Source organism: Lithobates pipiens, unplaced genomic scaffold, assembly GCF_037356315.1.
Source record: "Lithobates pipiens isolate NorthernLeopardFrog02 unplaced genomic scaffold, aLitPip1_a1.2 Scaffold_18, whole genome shotgun sequence".
NCBI lineage: Eukaryota > Metazoa > Chordata > Amphibia > Anura > Ranidae > Lithobates > Lithobates pipiens.
The window spans coordinates 207044297-207070574 of record NW_027507758.1 but is presented as its reverse complement, the minus strand read 5'-3'; the positions used below and the strand labels follow the sequence as shown (position 1 = coordinate 207070574).

General features: G+C 47.1%; 1 protein-coding gene across 4 annotated transcripts in view; it reads left to right on the top strand.

Moving 5' to 3' along the window:
• The window catches only part of NUP133 (nucleoporin 133), a 951293-nt gene that overhangs the window by 695183 nt on the left and 229832 nt on the right, over positions 1-26278 (top strand). For all 4 annotated transcript variants that reach the window (XM_077486543.1, XM_077486541.1, XM_077486544.1 and 1 more), the window contains one exon: positions 7916-8155. In XM_077486543.1, coding sequence (XP_077342669.1) covers positions 7916-8155 — 240 coding nt within the window. The remainder of the gene's footprint in view (positions 1-7915; positions 8156-26278) is intronic.

Here is a 26278-nt window from a genome sequence, read left to right as displayed (position 1 = left end):
TGCCACGTTCCGTAGGGCGTACGAACCTACAGAAGTGCCCGCAGGTGGGCAAGTCAGTACGGCGTACGGACCTCCTTTTTCCCTCTCCTATAAGCTTATGGTCACTTCAATGACCATAAACTTATATCAGAATTGTTCAGCCGACTCTGCTTTTTTATTCGGATTACAACGTATAGTGCAAGCTGACACAGTTGTAACCGGTGCCCGAGGGCCAGCTTGAATTTGTCTGGAAGTTAATTGAGGTTCTTAATCCAGCATTGGAACAATCCTTCCTTGCAGTCTTTGATCAATCTTTCTCTTTCTTCCACGTCCATGGAAATTAGCTACAGTGCAATGGGCTGTAAACTTCTTGACAAAGTGGGACACAGTGGACACGGGAACATTAAGATCTCCGGAGATAGACATGTAACCTTGAGATTGTCCATGCTTTTAAACATTTTTTTTTTTTTCTCAAATCCTCAAACATTTTTTTTCTGCTCTTTCTCTACTCCGTGTAGCAGACACACAACAGGTTTAATCAAATTTTCACCCTTTTAACTAGTTGCTTGTTTGATTTCTATATTGTCAGTGCCTGTTAATTGATATAGGAGAGTTTAATTAAAAATGACAGGAGGATCCCAAACTTATTATTTTTAAAAATTTTGAGAAGGTGCCAATAATCTTGTCCAGTCCATTTTTGGAGTTCTGCATGGAATTTGTCAGGTTTGGCTTTTTGTTTCTTCAATTTTGTGTCTCATACCAGTACAAATGTAAGAAATAAACATGAGAATACCTAAACATTTGTAATTGCAACAGTTTTCTGGGTGATGTAAGGCATTGTCAGACAGAAATACAGTATTTTTGACCATGAGTGTATTTCATGTTTGAGTAAGACAAAAAACCTTTCCTTGGCCTTACTACAGGTCAAGAAATGAATAAACGCTGTGACATGAAAGGCGATGTGATTGATGAACAATGTATATGTCACCTCACATGTGTTCATTTGCTGAGATCTAAAGCCGCGTACACACGGGCGGATTGTATGGCCTACTTAGTCCGTCATACAATCCGACGGACAGTCCGTCCTACTTTCGAATGAACGGACTTGACCACACACGGATGCACAAACAGTCCGTCGAAAGCTTGCGCGATGACGTGTACAGCACGTACGACGGGACTAGAAATAGGAAGTCCAATACACAGCAATGCAACCTTCCGCCGTGTAAATCCTTTCTGAGCATGCGCCATTCTTAGTCCGTCGAACTAGCCTACTCACGAGCGGATTGTCCGCTGAAACCAAAGTATGACGGACAGTATTACGGAAATTCCGAAATACTTAGTACGCCAGACTGCACTCTGAAAAAGTCCGCTGAAGCCCACACACGAGCGGACTGTCCGCTGAAATGTGTTTCAACGGACTAAGTAGGCCATACAGTCCGCCCATGTGTACGCGGCTTTAGGCAGAATCTGGTCTGCGTTTTACCAGCTACCTTAGGGTTGGTTCTGGAACAGATTTTGCAGTCAACTTGTGTCCACCAACAGGTTTTATAAATAAAGCAGGACTGGATCGAGTTGCTCTTAGCCTGGGACTCAGACAAAAAACTTTGAGAGCTGCTTATGGGAACTCTGTTTTTTAAGAGGAACCTGCAAATGTTCAGTTAGTGCCTGGATGGCAAGGATTTATTTTCTATTTTTGTTATTTGTTTGCAACCTTTAAAAATAAACCTGGCTACAAGTCAGATTTTAAGATACCTGCTGTGTGGACTACCTTTTTCTCAGGAAAGGTGATCCCCCTTTAGCTAACCCCTGACAACATGCACATATGATTGCCATGATCGTCAGAAATAGAGAATTTATTTTGCAGTGGTTTTTTTGTTTTGTTTTTCCTTTCTTCCAGTGGGTCATAGTAAATGCATAAAAATAGACATCTAAAATGTAAAAGTATATTTCTCTTTATTTCTCTATATTCACTGACCGACACAGCTCCACTCTGTTACAAAATGGGTTGTCAGCCTCATCACTGGAGATACTAGGCAAAGTTGTAACACAACACTTCAGAACTTTCAGTTCTGCCTACAACCCCCACGGCCTGCCCTAGCAGACTCAGTTTTTTCTTGCCTAGTGAGCAGATAAGACCTAGGAATCCTGCGGCCCATAGGTCCGTGTTTTTCTGAGGCAGAAGCTTGGCTTTTTGCGCAAGATGAATGATCCTGTGATCTTCTATCAACAGCTGGCTGGGTGACAGGCTGGTTCACTTATCCTTGTAGTCCCCCCAGTCCGGCCATCGAGCATGTGCAGGTCGCAGCTACGGCTCGGCAGGCCACAACATACCTCAGTTCCAGAGGTGGTCGTGAGCTTTATGCTCCAGGGAATACATATGACCGGGCTACAGATGTCTGTGTCACAGTATGCCGGGCCAGTAGTCTTCCCTGTACTTATCAGGAGTTGGCTACAATGGAATGTCTCCCAGCTCTTCAGGACTGGTAAGTACAGCTCTCCCTGTCTCGGCAGGGTTGAGCAGCTGGGCATTCCCTGGGAGGTCTATTCGGGGGCCCCCTCTCTTCTATCCCCTGTCCCTAACTCCCTTTCCCCCCTGTGACCTGTGCATGGATACTAACCGGTGTGTGTACCCCCTGGGAGGTCGATTCAGGGGCCCCCCTCACCCCCTCTCTTCTCTCCCCTGGCTGTACATGTGCTGAGCCTTGTGTGTGTGTCTGGGCTCTCACTTGAGGGTTTAGCTGTACTGGGTGCCTGGGTCCTGCAGCTTAGTCCCGCTGGATGCACTGCGGTAATACAGCGCGTAACTGCCCAGGGTGGTAAGTCCAGCAGGTTAGAGCCCCTCGGTCAGAGGCAGCAGGAGGGTGGGACTGTCACTGTCCTAAGTCCCCTTCGTGTGGCAGACATGGTAGGGTCAGCATGGCTTCAGAAACTGGTGTTTCTTCACCCGAAATCCAGGAAATTGCAACCGGGCCACCTGCGGACTGCGCGGTCCCTATGGACACCCTTATGGCGGTCCTCAATTCGTTCGTTGCCAAGATAGAGGCGGGACGTGGGAAAAAAGGTGCTAAAAAGCGACCCCTGCCCCCCCCTCTGTCCTCTGGGTAAAGCTCTGATTCAGACTCGGGTCCTGCTGAGGCCAGTGATCCCTGCTCTGTCTTGTCAGATGTCGCTGACCAGGACCGTTCAGACAGTGAGGATGAGTCCCCGTCTGGGTCCGTGGTGCACGACAAAGCGCTAGTTGGATCACTTATCACACCTGTGCGTGATACAGTGAAGATTCAGGAGCCAGCGAGCGGATCCCTCTGCTGATGTACTAGTCCCTTTTGGGTCCCGCAAGCCAGCACGTTTACCTAAGGTGTTCCCGTATCTGACTTATTTTGACAAGTTCATTTACAAGGAATGGGGTCGCCCGCAACGGACCTTTTCGGTCCCCAAATACATGGTGGTGCGTTACCCCTTTGAGGAAAGCCTTCAAGAAATGGTCGTCTCCTCTGGTCTGGCCCAGTATCCAGGTTAAATAAAGTAACCACGATCCCGGTTGAGGGGACTCCTGCATTCAAGGATCCCACGGATAGGAAGGCTGAGGCGGTGGCTCGTTCCTTGTTTACGGTTGTGGGGTCAGCCGTGCGACCGGTACTGGCATCCGCAGACACTGACTCAGTGGGCAATAGTCTTGCACCGTGAATTGGGAGAGCAGCAGGCCTCCCCTGTGAGAGTGGAACTAGCAGACCAACTAGTGCAAGGCCTTAAGTACATCTGTGACGCGGCCCTGGATAATCTCCCTCTGTTATCCAGGGCTTCAGTGTCCGCTATGGTGCAGAGGCGCCTGATTTGGCTTAAATGCTGGTCTGCTGACCAGGCATCCAAGAAAGCCCTGACGCATCTTCCTTTCCTTGGCGACCGGCTCTTTCGAGCCTCGTTATATGACATTATTAAAAATGCCACTGGTGGTAAGAGTACTCTACTCCCACAGGCCAGGAAGGCTAAGGAGCCACGCCGCAGGCAATGACCCTTTTTTCCGCTCACAAGCAGCTTTTTCGTCCGCCCGGTGCTTCAACAAAATGTCTTCAGGACGCCCACGGACGGTCAAAAACGTCCCTGGAACCACAAGCCTGCGAATAAAAGTGCTACCGCATGAAGGTTTGCCCCGCCCATGTCTCGGGTGGGGGGTCGCCTTCGGGAGTTTGCAGCCCGATGGTCCTCCCGGTTATCCGACCAATGGGTCTGCGATCTGATTTCCACAGGCTACAAAATAGAGTTCCTCTCTTGGCCGCCAAACATATTCTTCCCCTCCAGTATACCCGTATCCCCAGTTCTCTGGGAAGCTCTGCTGGGGGCGTTAAGGGACTTGCTGAATCGAGGGTTGATTGTACCAGTTCCGGAACGAATCCAGGGATTCTACTTAAATCGGTTTGTGGTTCCCAAGAAGGAAGGTGTACGTCAGATCTTGGACTTGAAAGCCCTCAATCACTTTGTAAATGTGCAGAGGTTCAGAATGTAATCAGTTCGCTCAGTAGTCGCTGCACTCCATCAAGGGGACTCCCTGGCATCCTTAGACATCCAGGATGCGTACCTGCACATACCCATATGCCTTCGGCATCAAAAGTCTCTGCGTTTTTGCAGTTGGGGAAACCCATTACCAATTTAGCTCTTCCTTTTGGTCTGGCATCACCCCCCCCAGTCTTTACCAAGGTAATGGCTCCAGTATTGGCGTTGCTGAGACAACGTGGGCCACCTGGACAATCTCCTGACAGCATCTTCTGCCTCAGAATTATAGAGGAGGATATGGTGATCACCATCCAGACCTTGCAAGAATTTGGGTGGCTGCTGAACCTACAGAAGTCGGCGATTGTGCCGACCCAGCGTCTGGAGTACCTTGGTTTACTGTTGGACTCCAGGGAAGCGATGAGTTTTTCTCCCTTCAGACAAATTGCAGACTCAGGTCCGCATTGAAACTGCTGATGTACCGCAAGTGGTCGTCGCTCTGGTTGTGCATGCGATTACTGGGACTCATGGTAGCCTCCTTCGAGGCATTACCTTACGCCCAGTTCCACACCAGAGTACTGCTGAAGCAGATCTTGTTAAAATGGGACAAGTCTCAGTTGTCCCTAGATCGACAGATCCAGGTGAGCCAACCAGTCAGGGACTCTCTGATCTGGTGGTTGAGGTCCCCAGTGGTTCAGTCCGGAAAATCGTTCCCTCCTCTGAAATGGTCGGTGGTCACTACGGACGCCAGTCTATCCGGCTGTGGTGGAGTGATGAGGGTTTAGTCGACTCAGGGCCTCTGGTCAACAGTAGAATCCGAATTGCCGATCAATCTGCTCGTATTGAGAGCGATCAGGCTGTCTCTCCACACGTGGTTGGTGAGTCTTCAAGGGCGTCCAAACAGGATTCAGTCAGACAATGGCATGGCGGTGGCATACATAAATCACCCAGGGGGAGCAAGAAGCGCAGCCGCTGCTCGGGAGGTCGCTCACATACTTCGGTGGGCAGAGCGACACGTTCCGGCCCTGTCGGCCATTTACATCCCGGGAGTGAAAATCTGGCAGGCGGATTATCTGAGTCAACAGATGCTGACCCAGGAGAATGGGCATTGCATCCTTAGACATTCAGGCTGCTGTGCCTGAAGTGGGGAACACCAGATGTGGATCTATTGGCCTCCCGTCTCAATCGGAAGGTGCCAAGATTCGTGTCCAGGACAAGAGATCCGTGGGCAGACGCGCTGGTGGCCCCCGTGGGTTCAATATCAGCTGATCTACACCTTTCCTCTACTGAAATTGTTGCCATGTCTGCTTCGCAGAGTGGAAGCCGAGGTTATCCCAGTGATATTGGTTGCCCCAGATTGGCCTCTGTGTCCCTGTTACACAGATGTGGTGTGTCTGGTGGCAGACGCTCCCTGGCGACTGCCGTTGCGAGAGGACCTTCTGTCTTAAGGTCCGATTTTTTTTTTTTTTTTTTTTTTTTTTTCATCCTGCTTTTCCATTTCTGGCTTTAACGGCATGGCTGTTGAAAGCCAGTTGTTGAGGAACCAGGGTCTGTCGGACTCGGTGATTCCAACTATGTTGAGTGCACGGAAATCTTCTTCTAGGAAGATAAACCATCGTACCTGGAAGGCTTACATCTCCATGTGTGAGGAGAATGGTTGGCATCCGCGTTCCTTTTCCATAGCAAGGATCCTGCTGTTAATCCAGCGAGGAGTAGAGCAGAGATTGACATTGAGCACCATCAAGGGGCAGATCTCAGCCCTGGCTGTCTTTTTTCAACGACCCCTGGCATCGCACTCCTTAGTGGGTACTTTCATTCAGGGGGTACGACATGTAGTCCCTCCAGTGTGCCCACCGTTACCCCCATGGGATTTGAACCTGGTGTTGGCGCTTCAAAAACCGCCGTTTGAAAATATCAGGGCGATTCCCCTGTTTAGTCTTTGCCAGAAAGTGGTCTTTCTAGTGGCCATTACCTCGGCCAGGAGGGGTTTTGGAATTGGTGGCCTTGTCTTGCAAGTCACCCTATCTGGTCATCCACAGGGATAAGGTGGTGTTGCGTGCGCAACTATCTTTTCTACCGATGGTGGTCTCTGCCTTTGATATCAATGAGGACATTGTATTACCATCATTGTGTCCTAAGCCAAAGCACCCCAAAGAGGTGGCCCTTCATGCTCTCGACATGGTTAGGGCTCTGAAGGTGTATTTGTCTGCTACGGCTCCCTTTCAGAAGTCGGACTCACTGTTTGTTTCGGTGGCTGGTCCAAGGAAGGGTCTGGCAGTCTCGTCGGCCACCATTTCCAGGTGGATCAGACAGATTGTAGTACAAGCCTATGCCTTGAAGGGGCAGGTGCCCCCCTTTCCGGTCACGGCCCACTCTACAAGGACAATCGGAACGTCTTGGGCCTTCCGACACCAGGCGTCGGTCGGTGTGTAAGGTGGCAACCTGGTCGTCTGTCCATACGTTTACCAAGTTCTACAAGGTAGACGTCAGTGCATCGGCTGATGCCTGTTTTGGCTGCAAAGTTTTGCAGGTGGCAGTGTAGTTGCAACTGGATATGCAAGCTTTGTTTTTCCTGTTTTTTTGATAAAAACGCAGTACTGTTGTGTTTATGCACTGTTGCATTACTTCTGCAATGTTGCGGTCTTGGGGATCACTCCTGTTGAGGATACCCAGTTATATGGTGTTTTTTTTCCACACACTGCTGTTTTTTTTTTTTGTAGGTTTAGTTTCACTAGTTCCCACTTGCCATGATGGATGAAGTTTTTATGCTGTTTTTCCCACCCCTTGTTTGGCACTGCTTGGGGACAACCCATTTTGTTACAGAGAGGAGCTGTGTCGGTCGGTGAATATAAGAGAGAATAGGATTTTTTATACTCACTGTAAAATGCTTTTCTCTGTAATTCACCGACCGACACAGCACCTTTTTTCTCCTTACGTTATACTGCTTGTTGACGTACTGAGTCTGCTAGGGCAGGCTGTGGGGGTTGTAGCCTAGGGACCGCCCCCTGGACGGAACAGAGTTCTGAAGTGTTGTGTTGTGTTACAACTTTGCCTAATATCTCTAGTGATAGGGCTGACCCATTTTGTTACAGAGAGGAGCTGTGTCGGTCGGTGAATTACATAGAAAAGGATTTTACGGTGAGTACAAAAAAATTATATTTTTTTCATTATTTTGGGCCAGTTTTTCTTTATTATGAAGAAAGATCAGGAGACATCAATTATATTTTACCACCAAATGAAAGCCCAATCTGGCTTGAAAAAAAAACTAAAGGTATCCACCCAGATACAAGCTTTTTAAATGATATGTACAGTTATGCTAACTCATGTCAAAGTTGGAAAATTGGGTCTGGTTTGTTTTGACTCTAGTTGAGAAGGGGTTAACATTTTGTATATGGATAAGTATTTTGAGTTTATATTAACCATTTTGTTTACGCACATTTTTCTTTCACAGCTTCTGTAGGTATTCGTACAGTTATTTCACGCCAGCACAGCATAATTCTTAAAGTCTACCCTCAGGCTGATTCCATACTCCGCAGTGAGCTAATGGAACAACTGGCATCCTTATTGAATTATTTTCTTGATGATTACGTCACTCAGTTGAAATCTGTGGACCAGCCATCCAGCCAGGAGCGTTACAGTGCTCTTGAAATAGAGTATTCACAGAAGAGATCTGAACTAATCACTCCATTTTGTAAGTAAAAGTTTTATATTATTAATTTTTCTATTCCCTAAGGCAATGTGAAACAAGACATTGAAATGCACTAAATGTTTGTTTTTTTGTTTTCTCTTTTTAATTCACTTGACTATCAAAAGCACACGTTAACAAAGTTTGGGATCTTTGTCTGGTTGTAACACCCATTTTTAAGGGCTTTTCCTCATTGGCATAAGGCAATATGACCTCTTCAAGTATTTTGATGTATTCAAACTGATCCATGATCCCTGGTATTTGATAAATAGGCCCAACACCATAGTATGAGAAATGTCTACCATGATTCACTGTCTTCACAGTGTACTGTGGATTAAATTCAGTGTTTAGGGGTCATCTGACAAACTCTGTAGACCCCTACACCTGCTTTCATACGTCTATAAATATTGCCCCATTTTCTTTATTTTTTTTATTTTTTTTTATTTTACATTTTATATTGAAAAGCAGTGCAAGACAATTTAAGGCGGTCATTTCAATTTTAAATATAGACTATTAAAACAGAAATATACAACATATTATATGATTATCACTCAAAGTATAAACCCTGACAAACGAGATTCAGCTGAACAGGGGTACATAAAATAGGTGCACCAAAATCTTTTGTCGGGCCTGTCACCCTTCAGGGGATCATACTGTGTCAGGGGCCATCTAAATTTAGAGTTAGAATATGTGCTCTTTTGGGACCAGGACACGGCTCGCCTCTTGAGAATAACAGCAATTTCCAAAGAAGCTTGGGCGTCCAAAGGTGAGTCTCCTGTTTGTTTCTTTTACCATCTTGTGTGAAGCAGGAAGTACTCTGAAAGATTATATAAAATTTTTGAGCGTTCCTGCACATATACAGATTTATACGCATACTCTAACTTTTGCTGGAGTGCATATACAGTTTAACTTAGGCTTTGTTTTGTCAATAGAAGAGGAGAAAAGGGGAAAGAGGAAAAAAGAGAGAGTATATGGGGGGGGTTGCCGTTCCTCGACACTTGAGTGTTTGATCAACTACCACTGACTAAAGGTATGAGGGAGATACCTATGTGCCTAGCCCAGGGTTCCCAATTAGCCTCAAATGATTTAGCAGAATCCGTTAATGTACTGACCATTTTTTCCTGGGACATGATCCAAGAGATCTTTCTCTTGCCAGCCGAGAGTGAGACCGTTGGTTGCTTCCAGGCCTTAGCAATAGTGATTTCTCTATCGTTCACTGACTGACACAGCTCCATTAATCTTGACTGTAGGGTTATTACGCCACCTTGAGGCGAGGACTAGCAAAACATGTTATGTATGCGAAAAAACAGAACTTTAGAGTTCTGCCCAGGGGGCACTCCCTCTGGTAATAACCCCTCAGCCTGCCTCCTGCAGCTCAGTTTTTTTTTCTGCCTAGTGAAGGAGATGGACCTAGGCTCCTTGCGGGACCATCGGTCCTGGGATTTTTTTTGCTGAATGTTTGCCTTTTGCGCAAGATGTTAAGATCCTGTGATCTGCTATCAATAGCCGGCTGGGTGACATATCCTTGTAGTCTCCCCAGCCTGGCCATCGATCATGTGCAGACCCTAGCTACGTGCTGGGTCAGCCACGACATGCCCCTCAGGCTCCAGGGGCAGCTGGAGAGCGCAACGCTCCAGGGCACGCATATGACCCGACTACCGGAGGTCTGCGTGATGTGCTGATTGCCGTAATGCTGTTCTGCCGCCATTTTCTCTGTCCTTTCACTGTGTACAGTTGTTGGCCATTTTTGGTGTGCCTCAGTGGAAAGCATGGTCGGGTCATTTTTCTGTAGCTTGGCAGCCATTTTCTCTGTGATAATGTCTCTTATTCAGGGCGGCCATTTTGTTGTAGTCCACCACTGTTTTTATGTTCAGAGCTAGTCCCTGCTGCACAGAACAGTTTTTCACTCAGGACACCTGGGAGCTTATACGGGACACAGGCACCTGTAACTGAATGGCGCAGCACTCGGTTGGGATGGTGAGTCCTGCAGTGGGGGCCCCTCAGTCTGCAGCAGCTAGGAGGGTGGGATTGTGCACCTGTCCTAAGTCCCCAAGGGTGACAGACAGGGTGGTTCAGTATAGCTTCAGAAACTGGTGTTTCTTCCCCAGAACTCCCTGCAATTCCAACCGGCTCGTCTGAAAACAGTGCAGTGCCTTTGGACGCTTTGTCAGCGGTCCTTGACATGTTTTTTGCCAGGGTGGAGGCACTCTGCGGGCCCAAAGGTGGTAAAAAACGGCCCCTGCCCACCTCCCGTCCTCCAGGAAGAGCTCTGATGCAGACTCGGCCCCGCTGAGACTGGCGGCCCCTGCTCTCTTGCTTCAGGTGACGCTGGCCATGAGCGATCGGACAGTGAGGATGAGTTCCCGTTCGGGTCCACGCAAGACACAGCAATAGTTGTAGCACTTATCACAGCTGTGTGTGATACCCTGATATTTCAGGATACCACAGGTTCCTCTGCTGAAGTAGCGCTCCCTTTTGGGTCCCGTAAGCCAGCCCATACACCTAAAGTGTTTCCGTATCTGGCTTATTTCGATAGGTTCATATACAAGGAATGGGTAAGGCCGCAACAGACCTTCTCGGTTCCAAAAAGAATGGCGGTGCGTTATCCCTTTGAAAAGAGCCTTCTTAAAAAATGGTCGGCTCCTCATGTCATGGACCCCCCAGTATCCAGGTTAAACAAAGTAACCACGGTCCCGGTAGAGGGGACTCCTGCATTTAAGGACCCTACCGACAGGAAGGCCGAGTCAGTGGCCCGTTCATTGTTTACGGTTGTGAGGTCAGCAATACGACGGAGTGCTTGCCACAGCACTTGTGTTGCAGACACTTACTGAACGGGCAAAACTTTTGCACCGCGAATTGGAGAAGCAGCAGGCTACTTCCATCTGCGTGGAACTAGCAGACCAGTTAGTGCACAGCCTTAAGTACGTGTGCGACGTGGCCCTTGGTACACTTCCCCTGCTATCCAGAGCTTCAGTGTCCGCAGTGGTGCTGAGACGCCTGATTTGGCTGAAATGCTGGTCTGCGGACCAGGTATCTAAATAAAAAATAAAAAAAACCCTGACGGATCTACCCTTCCTTGGTGAGCAGCTCTTTGGAGCTTCGTTGGATGACATTATGAAGAACCTCACAGGTGGGAAGAGTACCTTGCTCCCACAGGCCATGAAGACTTAGGAGCCACGCCGCAGGCAAGGGACCTCATTTTCCGCTCAAGAGGCTTTTTCGTCCATCCGGGACTTCGACTAGACGCTCCCAGTCCAACAGGACGACCTCTGAGGGACAAAAGCGTTCCTGGAACTGCGAGCATAAGTGCTACAGCATGAAGGTTTGCCCCTGCCCCTCACACGGGTGGGGGGGTCGCCTTCGGGAGTTTGCAGCCCGGTCAGCCTGTCGGCTATCCGACCAGTGGGTCTGCGAACTGATTTCCTCCGGCTACAAGATAGAGTTCCTCTCTTGGCCACCAAACAGATTCTTCCCCTCCAGCATACCCTTACTCCCGGCTCACTGGGAGGCCCTAATGGGGGTGGTAAGGGACCTGCTAAGCCGCAGGGTGATAGTGCCTGTTCCGGATTCTAAAAGGTTCCAGGGGTTCTACTCCAATCTGTAGTCCCCGAAAAGGAAGGGGTACATCCAATCTTGGACCTGAAAGCCCTCAATTGCTTTGTAAAAAGTACAGAGGTTCAGAAGGGAATCTGTTCCCTCAGTAGTTGCTACACTCCATCAAAGGGACTCCCTGGCATCTTTGGACATCCAGGATGCGTACCTGCACATACCCATATGCCTCAGGCATCTGAGGTTTCTGTGATTTTCTGTTGGGGAAGCCCACTGCCAGTTTGTGGCTCTCCCCTTTGGCTTGGCATCAGCACCCCGAGTATTGGCTCCAATTTTGGCGTTGTTGCAACAACGCGGGATCCAAATCATAGGTTACCTAGACGATCTCCTCCTGAGAGCATCTTCTGCCTCAGAATTAGAGGAGGATGTGGCGATCACCATGCAAACCCTGCAGGAATTTGGGTGGCTGTTGAACCTAAAGAAGTCAGTGCTCATAGCGACTCAGAGCTTGGAGTACCTAGACTTACTGCTGGACTCCATGGAAGTGAAAGTTTTTCTCCCTTCAGACAAACTGCAGACTCTCAGAGCCGTGGTAAAACTATTAATGAACCGCGGGTGGTCATCGCTGCGCTTTTGCATGCAAGTCCTGGGACTCATGGTGGCCTTCTTTTGAGGCAGTACTGTACACCCAGTTTCACACCAGAGTCTTGCAGAAGAAGATATTGACAAATCTCCGTTATCCCTGGATCGGCAGATTCGGGTGAGCCAGTCAGTCAGGGACTCTGGTGGCTGAGGTCCCCTGCACTTAGGTCCGTGAAGTTGATCATACCTCTACATTGGACGATGATCACAACAGATGCCAGCCTGACCGGCTGTGGTACTGAGTACTGGGAGTACAGTCGACCCAGGGCCTCTGGTCGGGGGAGGAGTGCAAGTTGCCGATCAGTGTGCTTGAGCTTCAGACAATGCCACAGCAGTGGCCTATGTCAACCATCAAGGAGAAATAAGAAGCTTGGCTGCAGCACAAGAGGTCGCTCACATTCTTCAGTGGACAGAGCGACATGTACCAGCCTTGTCGGCCATTTACATCCCGGGAGTAGAAAACTGGCAGGCGGACAACCTAAGTCGCCAGATGCTGGACCCAGGAGAATGGGCTTTGCATCCGGAGGTGTTCAGGCTACTGTGCCTTTGGTGGGGCACACCAGACGTGGATCTCCTGGCCTCCCGTCTCAATTGGAAGGTGCGGAGATTCGTATCCAGGACAAGAGATCCTTGGGCAGATGTGTCAGACGTGCTGGTGGTTCCGTGGGGTGAGTACCGACTGATCTATGCCTTTCCTCTGCTAAAACTGCTGAGCGGAGGCCAAGGGGATTCCAGTAATACTGATTTCCCCAGATTGGCCTCGGCGCCCCAGTACGCCGACCTAGTACGCCTGATTGCTTGACCATCGCTGATTTTCACGGCATGGCCTGACGGACTCAGTGATTTCAACTATGTTGAGGGCACGAAAATAATCTTCTCGGAAGATATACCATCGTATCTGGAAGGCCTACATCTCCATGTGTGAGGAGAAGGGGTGTTGTCCGTGCTCCTATTCGGTTTCCAGCATCCTGCTGTTCCTACAGCGAGGAGTAGACCTGAAATTGGCTTTAAGCACCATTAAGGGACAGATATCCGCTTTGGCTGTTATTTTTCCAATGACCCCTGTCGTCTCACTCTCTAGTGAGCACTTTTATTCAAGTGGTCCGGCATGTAGTCCACCTTAGCCCCCGCTGTATCTGAACCTGGTGCTATTGGCGCTTCAGAAACCACCGTATGAGAGCATGAGGGAAATTACCTTGTTGACTCTTTCGCAGAAATTCGTCTTCCTAGTGGCAGTTAAATTGGCCAGGAGGGTTTCGGAAATGGCGGCCTTGTCTTGCAAGTCACCCTATCTGGTTATCCATAAGAATAAGGTGGTGTTGCGTCCGCAACCTTCTTTGCTGCTGAAGGTCATTTCAGCGTTTCACATCAATGAAGACATTGTGTTACCATCTCTGTGTCCTAAACCGACACATCCTAAGGAGGTGGCCCTTCATTCCCTGGACATGGTCCGGGATCTAAGGGTGTATTTGTCTTCTACGGCTCCCTTTCGGAAGTCATATTCTCTGTTTGTTTCGATAGCTGATCCGAAAAGAGGTATGGCGGTCTTATCAGCCACCATTTCCAGGTGGATCAGACAGATTGTGGTACAGGCCTATGCCTTGAAGGGGCAGGTGCCCCTATTTCCTGTCACAGCCCATTCCACCATGGCAATTGGAACCTCTTGGGCTTTCCGACATCAAGCGTCAGTTGCTCAAGTGTGTAAGGCGGCGACTTGGTCGTCCGTTCACACTTTTATCTAATTCTACAAAGTGGATGTAAGCACATTGTCTGATGCCTGCTTTGGCCGCAAAGTTTTGCAGGCGGCTGTGTAATGTTGCAATTCTGCACTCTTTCCTCTGTTTTAAAAATACAGTTACTGTATTAATACTCTCTATACTAATCCAATCAGGGTTCTCTCCTCTAAAGTAGACTGTCGAGAGTTGGGTAAGTCTGGCAGATTGATACTATTTGAGGAGATCAGAAAGACCTAAACGTCCCCGTGTTTTTGGGCTGTATAGAATTTGTCTGGCTAATCTATCCTTTTTTCCCCCAGATGAATTTTATTATCCTCCCTTGAAAAGCCATAAGATGATCTTTTCTAATTGCTATCGGGAGAACTCTAAATAGTTGGGGGAGGGGTTTACAGTGCATTAATACTTTTGAGTATTAATGCACTGTTGCATTTGTTGACCGCAAGTTCTGATGCGGTTAGTCAAGATGGTGACTCCCCTGTTAGAGAGCACTGTTGGTTGTGGGTGAAATTGTATGCTGCTCCCACCCCTCGTTATGACACTGGGGACGTCCCTACAGTCAAGATTAATGGAGCTGTGTCAGTCAGTGAATGATAGAGAAAGTAGGTTTTTTTGTACTCGCCGTAAAATCCTTTTCTCTGATGTTCACTGACTGACACAGCACCCTCCCCTCCTATTGTTTTATGTTATACTGTTTGATGCACTGAGCTGCAGGAGGCAGGCTGAGGGGTTTTTACCAGAGGGACCACCTTCTGGGTGGAACTGTAAAGTTCTGTTTTTTCACATGTATAACATGTTCTGCCTAGTCCTCTCCTGATGGTAGCGTAATAACCCTACGGTCAAGATTAATGGAGTCAGTGAACTTCAGAGAAAAGGATTTTACGGTGAGTACAAAAATCCTATATTATACCCATCCGCATGAATGTAATTATTTTACGAGAGTATTTAGGGATCTTAGGAATGTGGCCATTCAGTAGTGCTAATTAGTGGCATTTCAGGACAGAATGGCCCGAGATTCTCCTGATAAGATTAAATATTTTGTTCCAAAATCCTCTGATTCTCAGACAGTCTCAACATATGTGGAGAATGGGACCCTGTGCTTGACAGTATCTAAAGCATAATGGCGAAGAGGAGGGAAAGATCAGTGCTAATCTAGTGGGTACCAGGTACCAACTTGTAAACACTTTCAGGTTGGCTTCTATCAGAGAAATATTCATAATACCCTTTGAAGCTCTTGTTCCCATTTTATACCATTCCTCCAGGTCCCAGGTTTCCTCCAAGTCTATTTCCCATGTTTCAATTACTGGAATTTGGAGGTGGGTTATGAGAGAGATGTTTAGATTATGGATATACCCCCCGCCCCACTGCCTGGCCACACCAACGCTAGTAAGGTGTAATCTTTGGAGAGGGTTTGTTTTTCCATATAGAGTGTAGAAATTGAGATATCTGGAAGTAGCTAAAATTTTCTGAATCTGGGAGTCCTACGTTTTCAATACAATGTTTCAGTGAGATCGGTCAAGAGTAGTGTCCAATACGATACATCCCTTTATCTAGCAACCATTGGAAAGATTTGATATCTGTTCCTGGCTTGAAGAAGTGGTTGTGGAATATATGTGCTAGTGGGCGTGTATATGATGTCAGAGAAGGGAGCTCTATCAAGTCATCCTATAACTTAATGGAATTAGAAAGGGTGGGGGACATTATTGGGGGGGGTCTGCATCTTTGGGGACATCACAGTAAGAAGTCTAGGGTATATGTTGGGTTCCGCCTATCTCTCTATACTAATCCAATCAGGGTTCTCTCCTCTAAAATAGATTGTCAATAGTTGGGCAAGTCTAGCAGATTGATACTATTTGAGGAGATCAGGAAGACCTAACCTTCCCCGTGTTTTTGGGCTGCAAAGAATTTGTCTGGCTAATCTGTATAATTTTTCCCCCCGATGAATTTTATTATCCTCCCTTGAAAAGCCTTAAGATCTTTTCTAATTGCTATTGGGAGAACTCTAAATAGGTAGAGGAGTCTCAGAAGAAGATTCATTTTAATTGAGTGAATATTGCCTAACCATGATATGTTGTGAAACGACCGGGTCAGGAGGTTATTTTCCAATTTTCTATACATTGGGGGAGGGGTTTACTTGCTACAATTGTTCTATCCTAGGGCTAATATTTATCCCAAGATAACGGATTGATGAGTTGCTCCATTTAAATGTAAATGTGAGTTTTAACTGTTCGACCACTGTCAGGGGTAGGGAGATATTCGTTGCTTGGTAGCGGTGCAATGGATCAAAAAACTCACGGATCGGATCGTTCCTCGGATCAGAGTCACGAATTGCATCATTTTTGCGGATCAGCAAATAATTGAATTTGCAAAAACCTGTGAAAATGCGACCACCATATAGTCCCCACTGTAATATACATCTTCCCCAATGTAATATTGGCTGAGCATGGATGGGTATGGCTGGGTATTGGTATTGCTGGGTATTGGGCAGGGTATTGCATTGCAGAGTATTGGGCAGGGTATTGCATTGCACAGTATTGGGCAGCGCAAGTATGGCACAGTATTGGAAAAAATTCTCTGACGGGGATCAGTTCAAGTTTCTTACAGTTAAAGTACCAACATCCCAAGAGCAAACCTATATACATAAAGGGTTTGGAGGTAAGGGATTTTTACGGTACCAAAAGATCAAAAACAACATAATAAAAAATATATAAATTTATTGAACAATTACCAAAATTTCACAATCATGTAAAACCTAGCATTTCTTATAATTCCTTATGGTCTATAACAGAAACCTGATATAAAGGAACAGGTAACATTCTATTATGAACCAACATAGTCTCCTTCCCAATATGTTGAACATGTTTCGCCTTAATCAGCTTCCTCAGGAACAAGGGACTAGGAGTATCCAATCTACAAAGAAACAAAGTGTTACTGTCTGAATATATAAAGAAAGAGAAAATAATAAATAACAATATCATACACCTGTCATAATTAATAGCATACGAATATACATATGAAAAATAAAAAATGAAAAATAACATAAATTCCAGATCACAGATTGCAAATGTGTGGGAAAAAAAAGTTATTCAAATATTTAATTAAATACATCCACACTTTTGCATCACATAAACTGAAGCCCAGAAAGGTATGATATTCAATACCTGCAATTATGGAGTGCTCCTGGCACCAGGGCTGAATCACATGGCCATGGTGCCACTCACACTCCACAAACAGTACAAAACATAATCCTAATTACAATATCCATACAAAAAATGCTAAATAAATAATAAAGGCACCAAACGCTCGAGTCTTACCCAATGGGAACAACCCCTCAGAACACGGATTCTGAGAACCAGAAATCAAATCAAATGTGCCCACCAGGGCTGAGCCACTTCACTACAGGAATTTTTTTATAACAAATCCCCTCATTGAGACCAGGAAAACGAGTCACCTGTAAGGAATAAATCCATCTTGTTTCAAGCTGTAATAATTTTTTATCCAAATCGCCACCCCGACCCTGTGGGGAAAGATGTTCCAGGCTGAAGAAACCGATCGATTTAAAATCGAAATTATGATAGAGCCCCACATGATGGCTTATGGGGGTCTCCATCTTTTGTTTCGATATTAAAGAGACATGGTCCCTTATACGACAAAATAGGGGGGCTTTTGTTTTGTCCACATAGAAAGCTCCACACGGGCATTTCATAAGGTAAACTGATCCTATAGACTGGCAGTTAGTCCTTTGTTTGGGTGTCCACACTTTGCCATCCGGTAGAGTTACACTCCTCCTCTCCAAAATGAAACGACAAAAATCACACTTACCACACCGGTCGGTACCCGGCATGGTGATTTCCGTGGTTTCACCACTCCTATAGTGGCTTGAGACTAGACTATCCCTTAGGGAGCGTGATCTTTTGTAGGTAATTTCTGGGTAGGGTTGCACAGGTTTTGAAATCCTCTCATCTGCTGTGAGAAGGTGGCAAAAAATTTTCATAAATATTGCGAACTTTCCTATGCTATCTGTTAAACTTGGTGATAACCCGTGTTGAAGTAGACACCCTCTTTTGTCTAGGTTTATACAAAAGAGTTTGCCGCTCCAGATCCCTGACTCTATTATAGGCTTTTTTCAACTTAGTCCTGCTATAGCCTCTCTCCGGAAGCCTGTCTCGCAAGGACTTAGCTTCTCTTTGAAAGTCCTCTTCACGTGTACAGTTGCGTTTAATACGCAGGAATTGGCTGTAAGGAATACTTTTGACTAAACTACTCGGATGTGAGCTGTTAGCATGCAAGAGGTTATTACCTGCTGAGCTCTTCCTATACAGGGTAGAACACAGCACCCCTCTCTCGTCCACGAACAGCTCCACATCAAGAAATGTAATTCTTTTACGATAAAAACTGTAGGTGATCTTCAAATTATACGAGTTCATCTGGAGGCCCTCCAAGAAGGCCACCAGATCCTCCCTCGATCCTATTTAAATCATCAGGGCATCGTCAATGTAGCGATTCCATGAGATTACATGTGACAAATATCCCAGCCTTGACTCATCTGAGAATAAATCCCTTTCCCATCCCCCCAGGTACAGGTTCGCGTAAGAGGGCGCACATTTCGCCCCCATTGCAACCCCCTGCACCTGGAGGTAGTGGGATCCTTTAAATACAAATATTTTGTGTGTTCGCACAAAGCTGAGCATTTCAAGGACAAATTCATTATATTTCCAAGATTCAAGATCTCGCTCTCAGAAATTCTTGGATCACCTCCAAATCCTTTGTGTGCGGTATTGAATTATACAGTGCCCCGATGTCTATCGCAACCGACCAGGTGTTTTCAGGTATTTGCAGGCCAGCAGTAATTTTTTAACAATTCAGTCGTATCCTTTACGTAAGAGGACAACCCCTTAACGTGTGGATACAGGTATTCAATACGTTCTCTTGCCTTTTCCATTAATGAGTCACACCCCGATATTATGGGGTGCCCCGGGTGGCAAACCAAACTCTTAAGCACTTTTTTTTTTTAACATAAAATTGTATTCATTTTGTGCAGTACATGTCAGAACAGTGGTACAATCTCAGCAGTGGTTATCGTGACAGTTTACAGAGGTAAATCAAGAAGAATACAGAAAAAGCCAATACGGGCTAATCGGCAGAAGAAACATGTCAGGTTAAATTATGCAGTCCTGAAATATCCCTTTCAGGCCAGAAATGTAACCAAAAGGTAAAATCAGTAAAGGGTACATGAGACTACGGGTGGGATATAGTCATCTACACCAAACACGTCTCCACCATCTTAGGCAGAGGGATGAACAATTTCCCAGACCCTCCCCAGTACACCCACCTTCGTACCCCAAACATAACCGTTCCACCCTCAGCTTATTGGCTAAGTATGTGGCCTCTCTCTGGTCCAGGGTCCCCATATCTTTGCAAAATTTTTAGGACAGTTTCTTCCCAGGTACGTTAGTTTATAGAGCGGTAAAGCTGCATCGATCAGGGCCCTCCACTGGGTCACCGGGTGGCTGGGATCCTGCCACTTAATCAGGACAGCTTTCCTTGCATAGAAGGCTGAGTAGAATACAGATTGTTTTTTGGCCTGCGGTGCTTGAATCATATCTACAATACCCAGTAGGAGTGACAGCGGATCACAGGGGACTTCAAATTGGCCCATAGAGCTGATCTCCGACGCCACCCCCCTCCAGAAGGTCTGCAAGAACTCACATGACCATACAATATGGAAGAAAGTGCCTGAAACCAAGTCGCATTTAGGGCACAGACCACTCCTGTTGGGGTAAATTCTGGACAAACGATCTGGTGAGTAATAAGCTTGATGAATAAACCTAAGCTGGGTGTATCGGTCTCTAGAGGATATCATGAGGGGCAGATATTGTTGAACACCCTCCTCCCAGTTCCCCTCCTCCCAGTTCTGGTATGTCTCGCTTCCATTTAGAGAACAGTCGGGAGACAACAAAAGTATCGATACTAATTAAAACAGCATATAAGGCCGACAGTGTTCTCTTTTCTCCTGATAAGGCCAAAATGGTCTCTATAGGGCTTGCCTCCAGCGTAATAGTGCATGAAAACTGCGCACGATATGTATGCCGGAGCTGGATGTACCTAAAAAAAAAACATAGAATTAGGCAGCTCATGTCTTTGTTTCAAGTCATCAAATGGAAGCAACCCCTGTGAGGAGGAGATATCTGCCAAGGTTTTGATGCCACTCCGGGCCCCTAACAGCAGATCCGGAATGGAGCGAAAGTGGGGCAACCGCGGGATCCCCCACAGTGGGGTATCAGGGGACCAGCTGTTAGGTTTCCTTATCTTAGCCCCGACCGTATCCCAAACCCTTAGTGTGGCCCGCATCAAGGGAGTAACACCAGGATTGGACCTAGGACCTCTGTGGACTAAGTTCCGGAGTTTGGAATAGGAGCCCAATAGCGCCGCTTCCAGTGTAGCCACAGGGTTTGCCGATTCTGCAGACAGCCACTGTACCGTCACCAGGACCACGACCCAGTAGTACTTAAAGAAAGGCAGAGCCAGTCCCCCTAAAGAGATCGGAAGCTGAAGCGTGCTCTGTGCAATTCTAGGGGTGCCGCCGTTCCAAATAAAGGAAAGGATCAAACTGTTTAATTTCCGAAAGAAAACCTGGGGAATATGCACTGGGGTTTGTCGGAACAAATAGGTGAACTTGGGCAGGACGGACATCTTTATGTAATTAACTCTACCCACGGGCGAGAGAAGCAAAGTCTTCCAGCCTGAGCACTGTTGTGTCAGTGAGGACAAAACTGGTTCAAGCTTAAGAGTTATAAATCGGGCCAGGTCCTTGTGAATTATCACCCCCAAATATTTGAACTGGGTAACCACCTGGAGTGGGGCGTCAACCGGCAGCCTGGCATCCGAGGGGAGAAGAGCAAACAGGACAAACTTGTCCCAGTTTACTCGGACACCTGAATACCTGCCAAAGCTGTTAATAAGGGAGAGGGCCTCCTCCAAGGACGTGGACACCTCCCGAAGGTATAGAAGGGTGTCATCGGCATAAAGTGAAATTTTCTCCTCCACAGGGCCCAAGGGGATGCCACGGATCACCGAGGAAGACCTTATCATTATGGCCATTGGCTCTATGGCCAGCGCAAAAAGCGCCGGGGAGAGCGGACATCCCTGTCGAGTACCCCTGCGGAGGAGAAAAGGGGGAGAAATAACTGACCCAGTGCGTACTCTTGCCCTAGGGGCGCCATAGAGAGCTCTCACCCAGGAAATAAATCTAGGGCCAAAGCCGAAACGGAGCAGGACCTCCCATAGGTATTCCCACTCGACAGAGTCAAATGCTTTTTCAGCATCCAGGGAGGCCACTGCATCTGCTGGGGCCAAGTGAGCATCAGATCCCAGAACCGTTTATAACCTCCGGAGGTTTATATCTGTACCCTTGCCTGGGATAAAGCCAGTCTGGTCCTCATGAACCAGGGTAAGGATTACCTCATTTAATCTCCGCGCCAAGACTTTAGTAAGGACCTTGGCATCGGCATTAAAGCGGAGGTCCACCCTAAAATGGACCTTCCGCTCATCGGAATCCTCCCCCCCTCCGGCGCCACAATTGGCACCTTTCAGGGGGGAGGGGGGTGCAGTTACCTGGATAATCCAGGTAACTGCACCCACTCCTGGGATAGCTCTCTGTGGAAAGGGGCGTAGATTACGCCCCTTTCCGCAAGTGCCCGCCCCCTTCCGCAAGTGCCCCGCTGCCTGCTGGGAAACACACAGATCCCAGAGGCAGCGGGGACCGTCCTTATTGCGCAGCGCTACTCACGCATGCGCAGTAGGGAACCGGGAAATGAAGCCGAAAGGCTCCATTTCCTGATTCCCATACCCAAGATGGCGGTGGCAGCACCCGAGTACCGATCTAGAGATCGGCTTCGGGTGCCGACATCGCGGGCGCGCTGGACAGGTAAGTGTCACTATTTTAAAAGTCAGCAGCTGCAGTATTTGTAGCTGCTGGCTTTAAAAAAAAAAAAACGCGGAGTCCCGGCGGACTCCCGCTTTAAGTAAGGATAGAGGTCAATATGAGGAACACGGCTCCGGGTCCTTTCCCGGTTTAGGTATAAACACTATTATTGCCTCAGCCATGGACGCAGCCATAGGGCCCCCTCCCAAAGGGATTTAAGTATCATATGATGAAACCTGGGAACCAGCAGATCCCCATACTGCCTATAAAATTCTGGAGGGATCCCATCAATGCCCCGTGTCTTCCCCGCCTGAAGTTCCCCCATCGCCCGCTGAACCACCTCCACCGCTATAGGGGCCTCCAGGGAGTCCCGGGCCGCGGGAGTGAGAGTAGGGAAATGGATCTGGTCTAGAAAAAGGCCAAGGTTAGCGCCGGAGTAATCCACCCGGGAGCTATAGAGATCACTATAGTAAGAAGCGAAGCGAGCATTTATGAGTGAGGGGTCCACCAGCACCGAACCCCGAATATGGGCAATGGAGGTGATAGGTTGTTGCTCTCTAGCCAACCAGGCCAGAAGGTGGCCAGTTCTACCCCCCTGCTCAAAGATGCGGTGTGTCTGTGCCAGTTGTTGCTTCTTTGCCCCAGAGACCCTAAGAAGCATCATATTCTTTCCGTGGGGGGAGTCAGCATTTGAAAGGTACACAGCATGGGGGCGTGATCCGAGATTCCTCTCGGAAGCATGTCCACCACCCGTACCCATGAGAGCATCCTGCCGCTAACCAAAATTAGATCAATCCGTGACATGGCTCTATAAGAGGTGGAGTGACACACGTAAGCTCTCTCACCCAGGTCTCTCCACTGCCAAACATCAGCCAGGCCATAGAGGGCCAGCCCATCTCGATAAAGGGGATTCCACTCCACCCCCCAGTGACAGCCTATCCAGTGCAGGATTCGGGACCATGTTAAAATCACCTGCGATGATGATGTTATCAGTGGGATAGCTAGACAGGAGGGGAACCAGGAGTTTTAGAAGTGCAGTGGTAGCCGGCGGTGGGATGTAGAGGCCCACAATCACCATTTCCACCGTGTCTATAACAGCATGCAATATCACATATCTGCCCCCCGGGTCCAGTTTCACATTTAAGATTTCATATGTTAAGGACTTATGGACCAATATACTGACACCCCCCCCCCCCCCGTGCATAGCACGAGTATGTAGAGTGGTAACTCCTGCCCACCCACAGCCTCCGTAGGCTCAAGACCCTGCCCCCCACCAGGTGTCTCCTGTAGGATGCACACATGCGGGTTATGCTGCTTAAAGGGGTTCTGCACTCATAATAAAACATTTGCCCATTCTGTTGCCTCTAGTTAATATATTTCATAATGCCATCTGTTTTTTTTTTTTTGGATTCACCTACCTTTTGTAATCTTTAGTAGTTTATTTTAAACCCCTGCGGCGATGGGCGGTCTCTTGCGGGGATCAGCGTCATTTCCTGCTGAAGCCCGCACTGTCTCCTGGGATCTCGTTCATGTAATCCCAGGAGACATTGCGGCTAATGCACCCGACATCTCGCGAGATTTCGGGTGCTACAGCCGACATCTCGCGTGATTTCGGTAATCACAGCCGGCTGTAATTATGTCAAAGCCCCCTTTTGAGCATGCCGTTACTAAAATGCTTTTATATTTACGTAGATAATAGTTAACAGATGCTGGCACTGGTCTGTACCATGTTCTATTAAGGATAATATCATAGCACATTTTTTCATGTTGATCAACATCCAATAGTACCAAATTCGCACCTTTGTCTGATGGTTTGATAATAACTTGTTTATTGGAACTCAGTTTACGGAGTGCCACCCTGTGGGCTCTGGATAGGTTAGATTGTGGTCTGCTATGCCAATTTGTTGACTCTATTTCCTTGGTAACCTGAATAACAAATGCCCAGATATTAGAATTCCCTTGAAGGACCCGGAATGACTTGGACTAAAGCTTGTAAACCTTTGGAGGATCAAAGGTGGGTCTGCATGACCCGATGGAATGGAGACCCCAGCGGGGGGATGCCTGAATGTTGCCCGTCCCATCCATTCTATCCTCTGGATAAGGACTCCATCCTTCTTTCTCTGGATTACTCTCATCCCATAATTCCATCAGGTCATGCAGGGCCCGCATGTCCTCAAAGCTCACCCCCTCCAAATTGGAACCAATTGGTTCCAAATTTTTAACCCCTGAGGGTTCCTTATCATACAATACTTTATACATCAAGCGTCTAGCAAATAGATGTAAATCCTTAACCAACTCAAACTTATTAGCATTTTCATCTGGGCAAAATGTTAGTCCTAACTGAAACACTGCCATCTCACTCTCTGATAGGGGGTATGAGGAAAGATTGATTATGTCAAAGACACCCCGACTCCCGATATTATCGGGGCCGGGACCAATTAATTTAAAGATTGAGATGTTTTCTTTAAAGGAGTGGGTGTGTTTATTAGGGTCCGCTTAGAGTCATTGGTATTTGAAGAAAAAAGGGGCGCTGTTTGCAGGTCCGTAGACGGGCCTACTCCTGATGGACCTTGTGAGTGTCCCTGTGCACCCATAGGTCCTGCAATCTTCGACACGGTCTCAATATTTCTAATTGAGGTATTCAAAGTGAAGTAACTGATAGATACAAACTATTATTATTATTATCAGTTATGTATTCATTTGTCTAGTCCCTATAGATTAGTTAGTTTATCTATACTCTGAGCACATGCTATCGTTAATATCACAATACTACAACAATTAGCTATGAAACCAAACACCGTCTAAAATCAATCAAATCTCATTGATTTCCCAAGTAAATAAGAAAGCTTGCATAAGGTATCAATATAAATTACAAGAGTACATAGCATACAATCAGAACACAATACAAGCAGTATACTTAGTCGATCTTCGTGATGGAGTGAGAGGAAGCTCTCTTCAATCATTCCCTTTTTGATAAACACACCTTACCCACACCACATCCCATTGCCCACCCCCCTTTGCCTGTGGACGAATCAGTGTCTCTGGGGCGTCTCCTCTCCCATGCTAAATATCTCTGACCGTCCTGCCATAATTTGCCTCTGGGGGTCAGTGTTTGTCCATGAATTGCAACTGCTCTGACTGGGGTCACATCTTGAGATTTGATCTCCGCCCTTCCCGCTCAATAGGCCCATCTTTTGTCCTCACAGACAGATCGGAGTCGTCATTGTCATGCAGAGTAGCCCACATAGAGAGATGGGAGCCTCTAATCTGAAGTCACAATAGAGGTTTAGCTGATTGCATTCCAACCGGGGGATGGTGTCCTGTTCTCCATGATATGGCATCATTGAGACTGACACAAATGAGTTAATACTGAATCCAACATGAAGATAGTATTGAGTGACTTGAACTCCTCCATTACAGTTGTATTTGGGGGTTGTCAAGGTACTCGTTTGTTTGACGTTGAGTTTTCTTATCCTTGTTGCCTGTCTTAGTCAATCTTTGTCGACCCTGTGAACTTGTTGCACTATCCTTTTTTCTTTTTCGCAGAATCGCCCCCTATTTATCTGTGCGTAGTGAGATAGGGACATACGACACGGAGGACACTGATGATATATCCAAATCAGCTAAATCAGAGTTATTTGTTTGGGGAACCTGGTTTTGTGGAGTCCTCCGTCTAAACGGTCTACCTTGTTGTTTCCACTTATAGGCCTGTTTTTGATCGTATGCCTTCTTGTTCCTCAAAAATGTACTCTTCTTCGACTTGATGATACCACTGGCATATTTTGTCAAGTGTTCTCTTAGCGTCTTTTCCTTCTCAAGGAAGTAGGCATGGGTACTTAGATTAGCCTGCCATTTTAACTTTTCTTTATCTAGTTCACCCATATCCGTATCGTATTGTTCACAAAGTATCCTCATCAATGAGGGTATTTAGTTATAAGCCATTCCTGTAGTGAAGTGGCTCAGCCCTGTTCTGACCCCCCCACCCCCCCCGTCGTCTGGGGAGAGCTCTGACGCAGACTCGGGTCCTGCTGAGGCCGGTGACCCCTGTTCTGTCTTGTCAGATGACGCTGACCAGGACAGTGAGGATGAGTCCCCATCCGGGTCCGTGCGCGATAACGCGCTAGTTGGAGCACTTATTACATCTGTATGTGATATCCTGAAGATTTAGGAGCCAGCGGATCCCTCTGCTGATGTACCGGTCCCTTTTGGGTCCCACAAGCCAGCACGTTCACCTAAGGTGTTCCCGTATCGGACTTATTTTGACAAGTTCATTTACAAGGA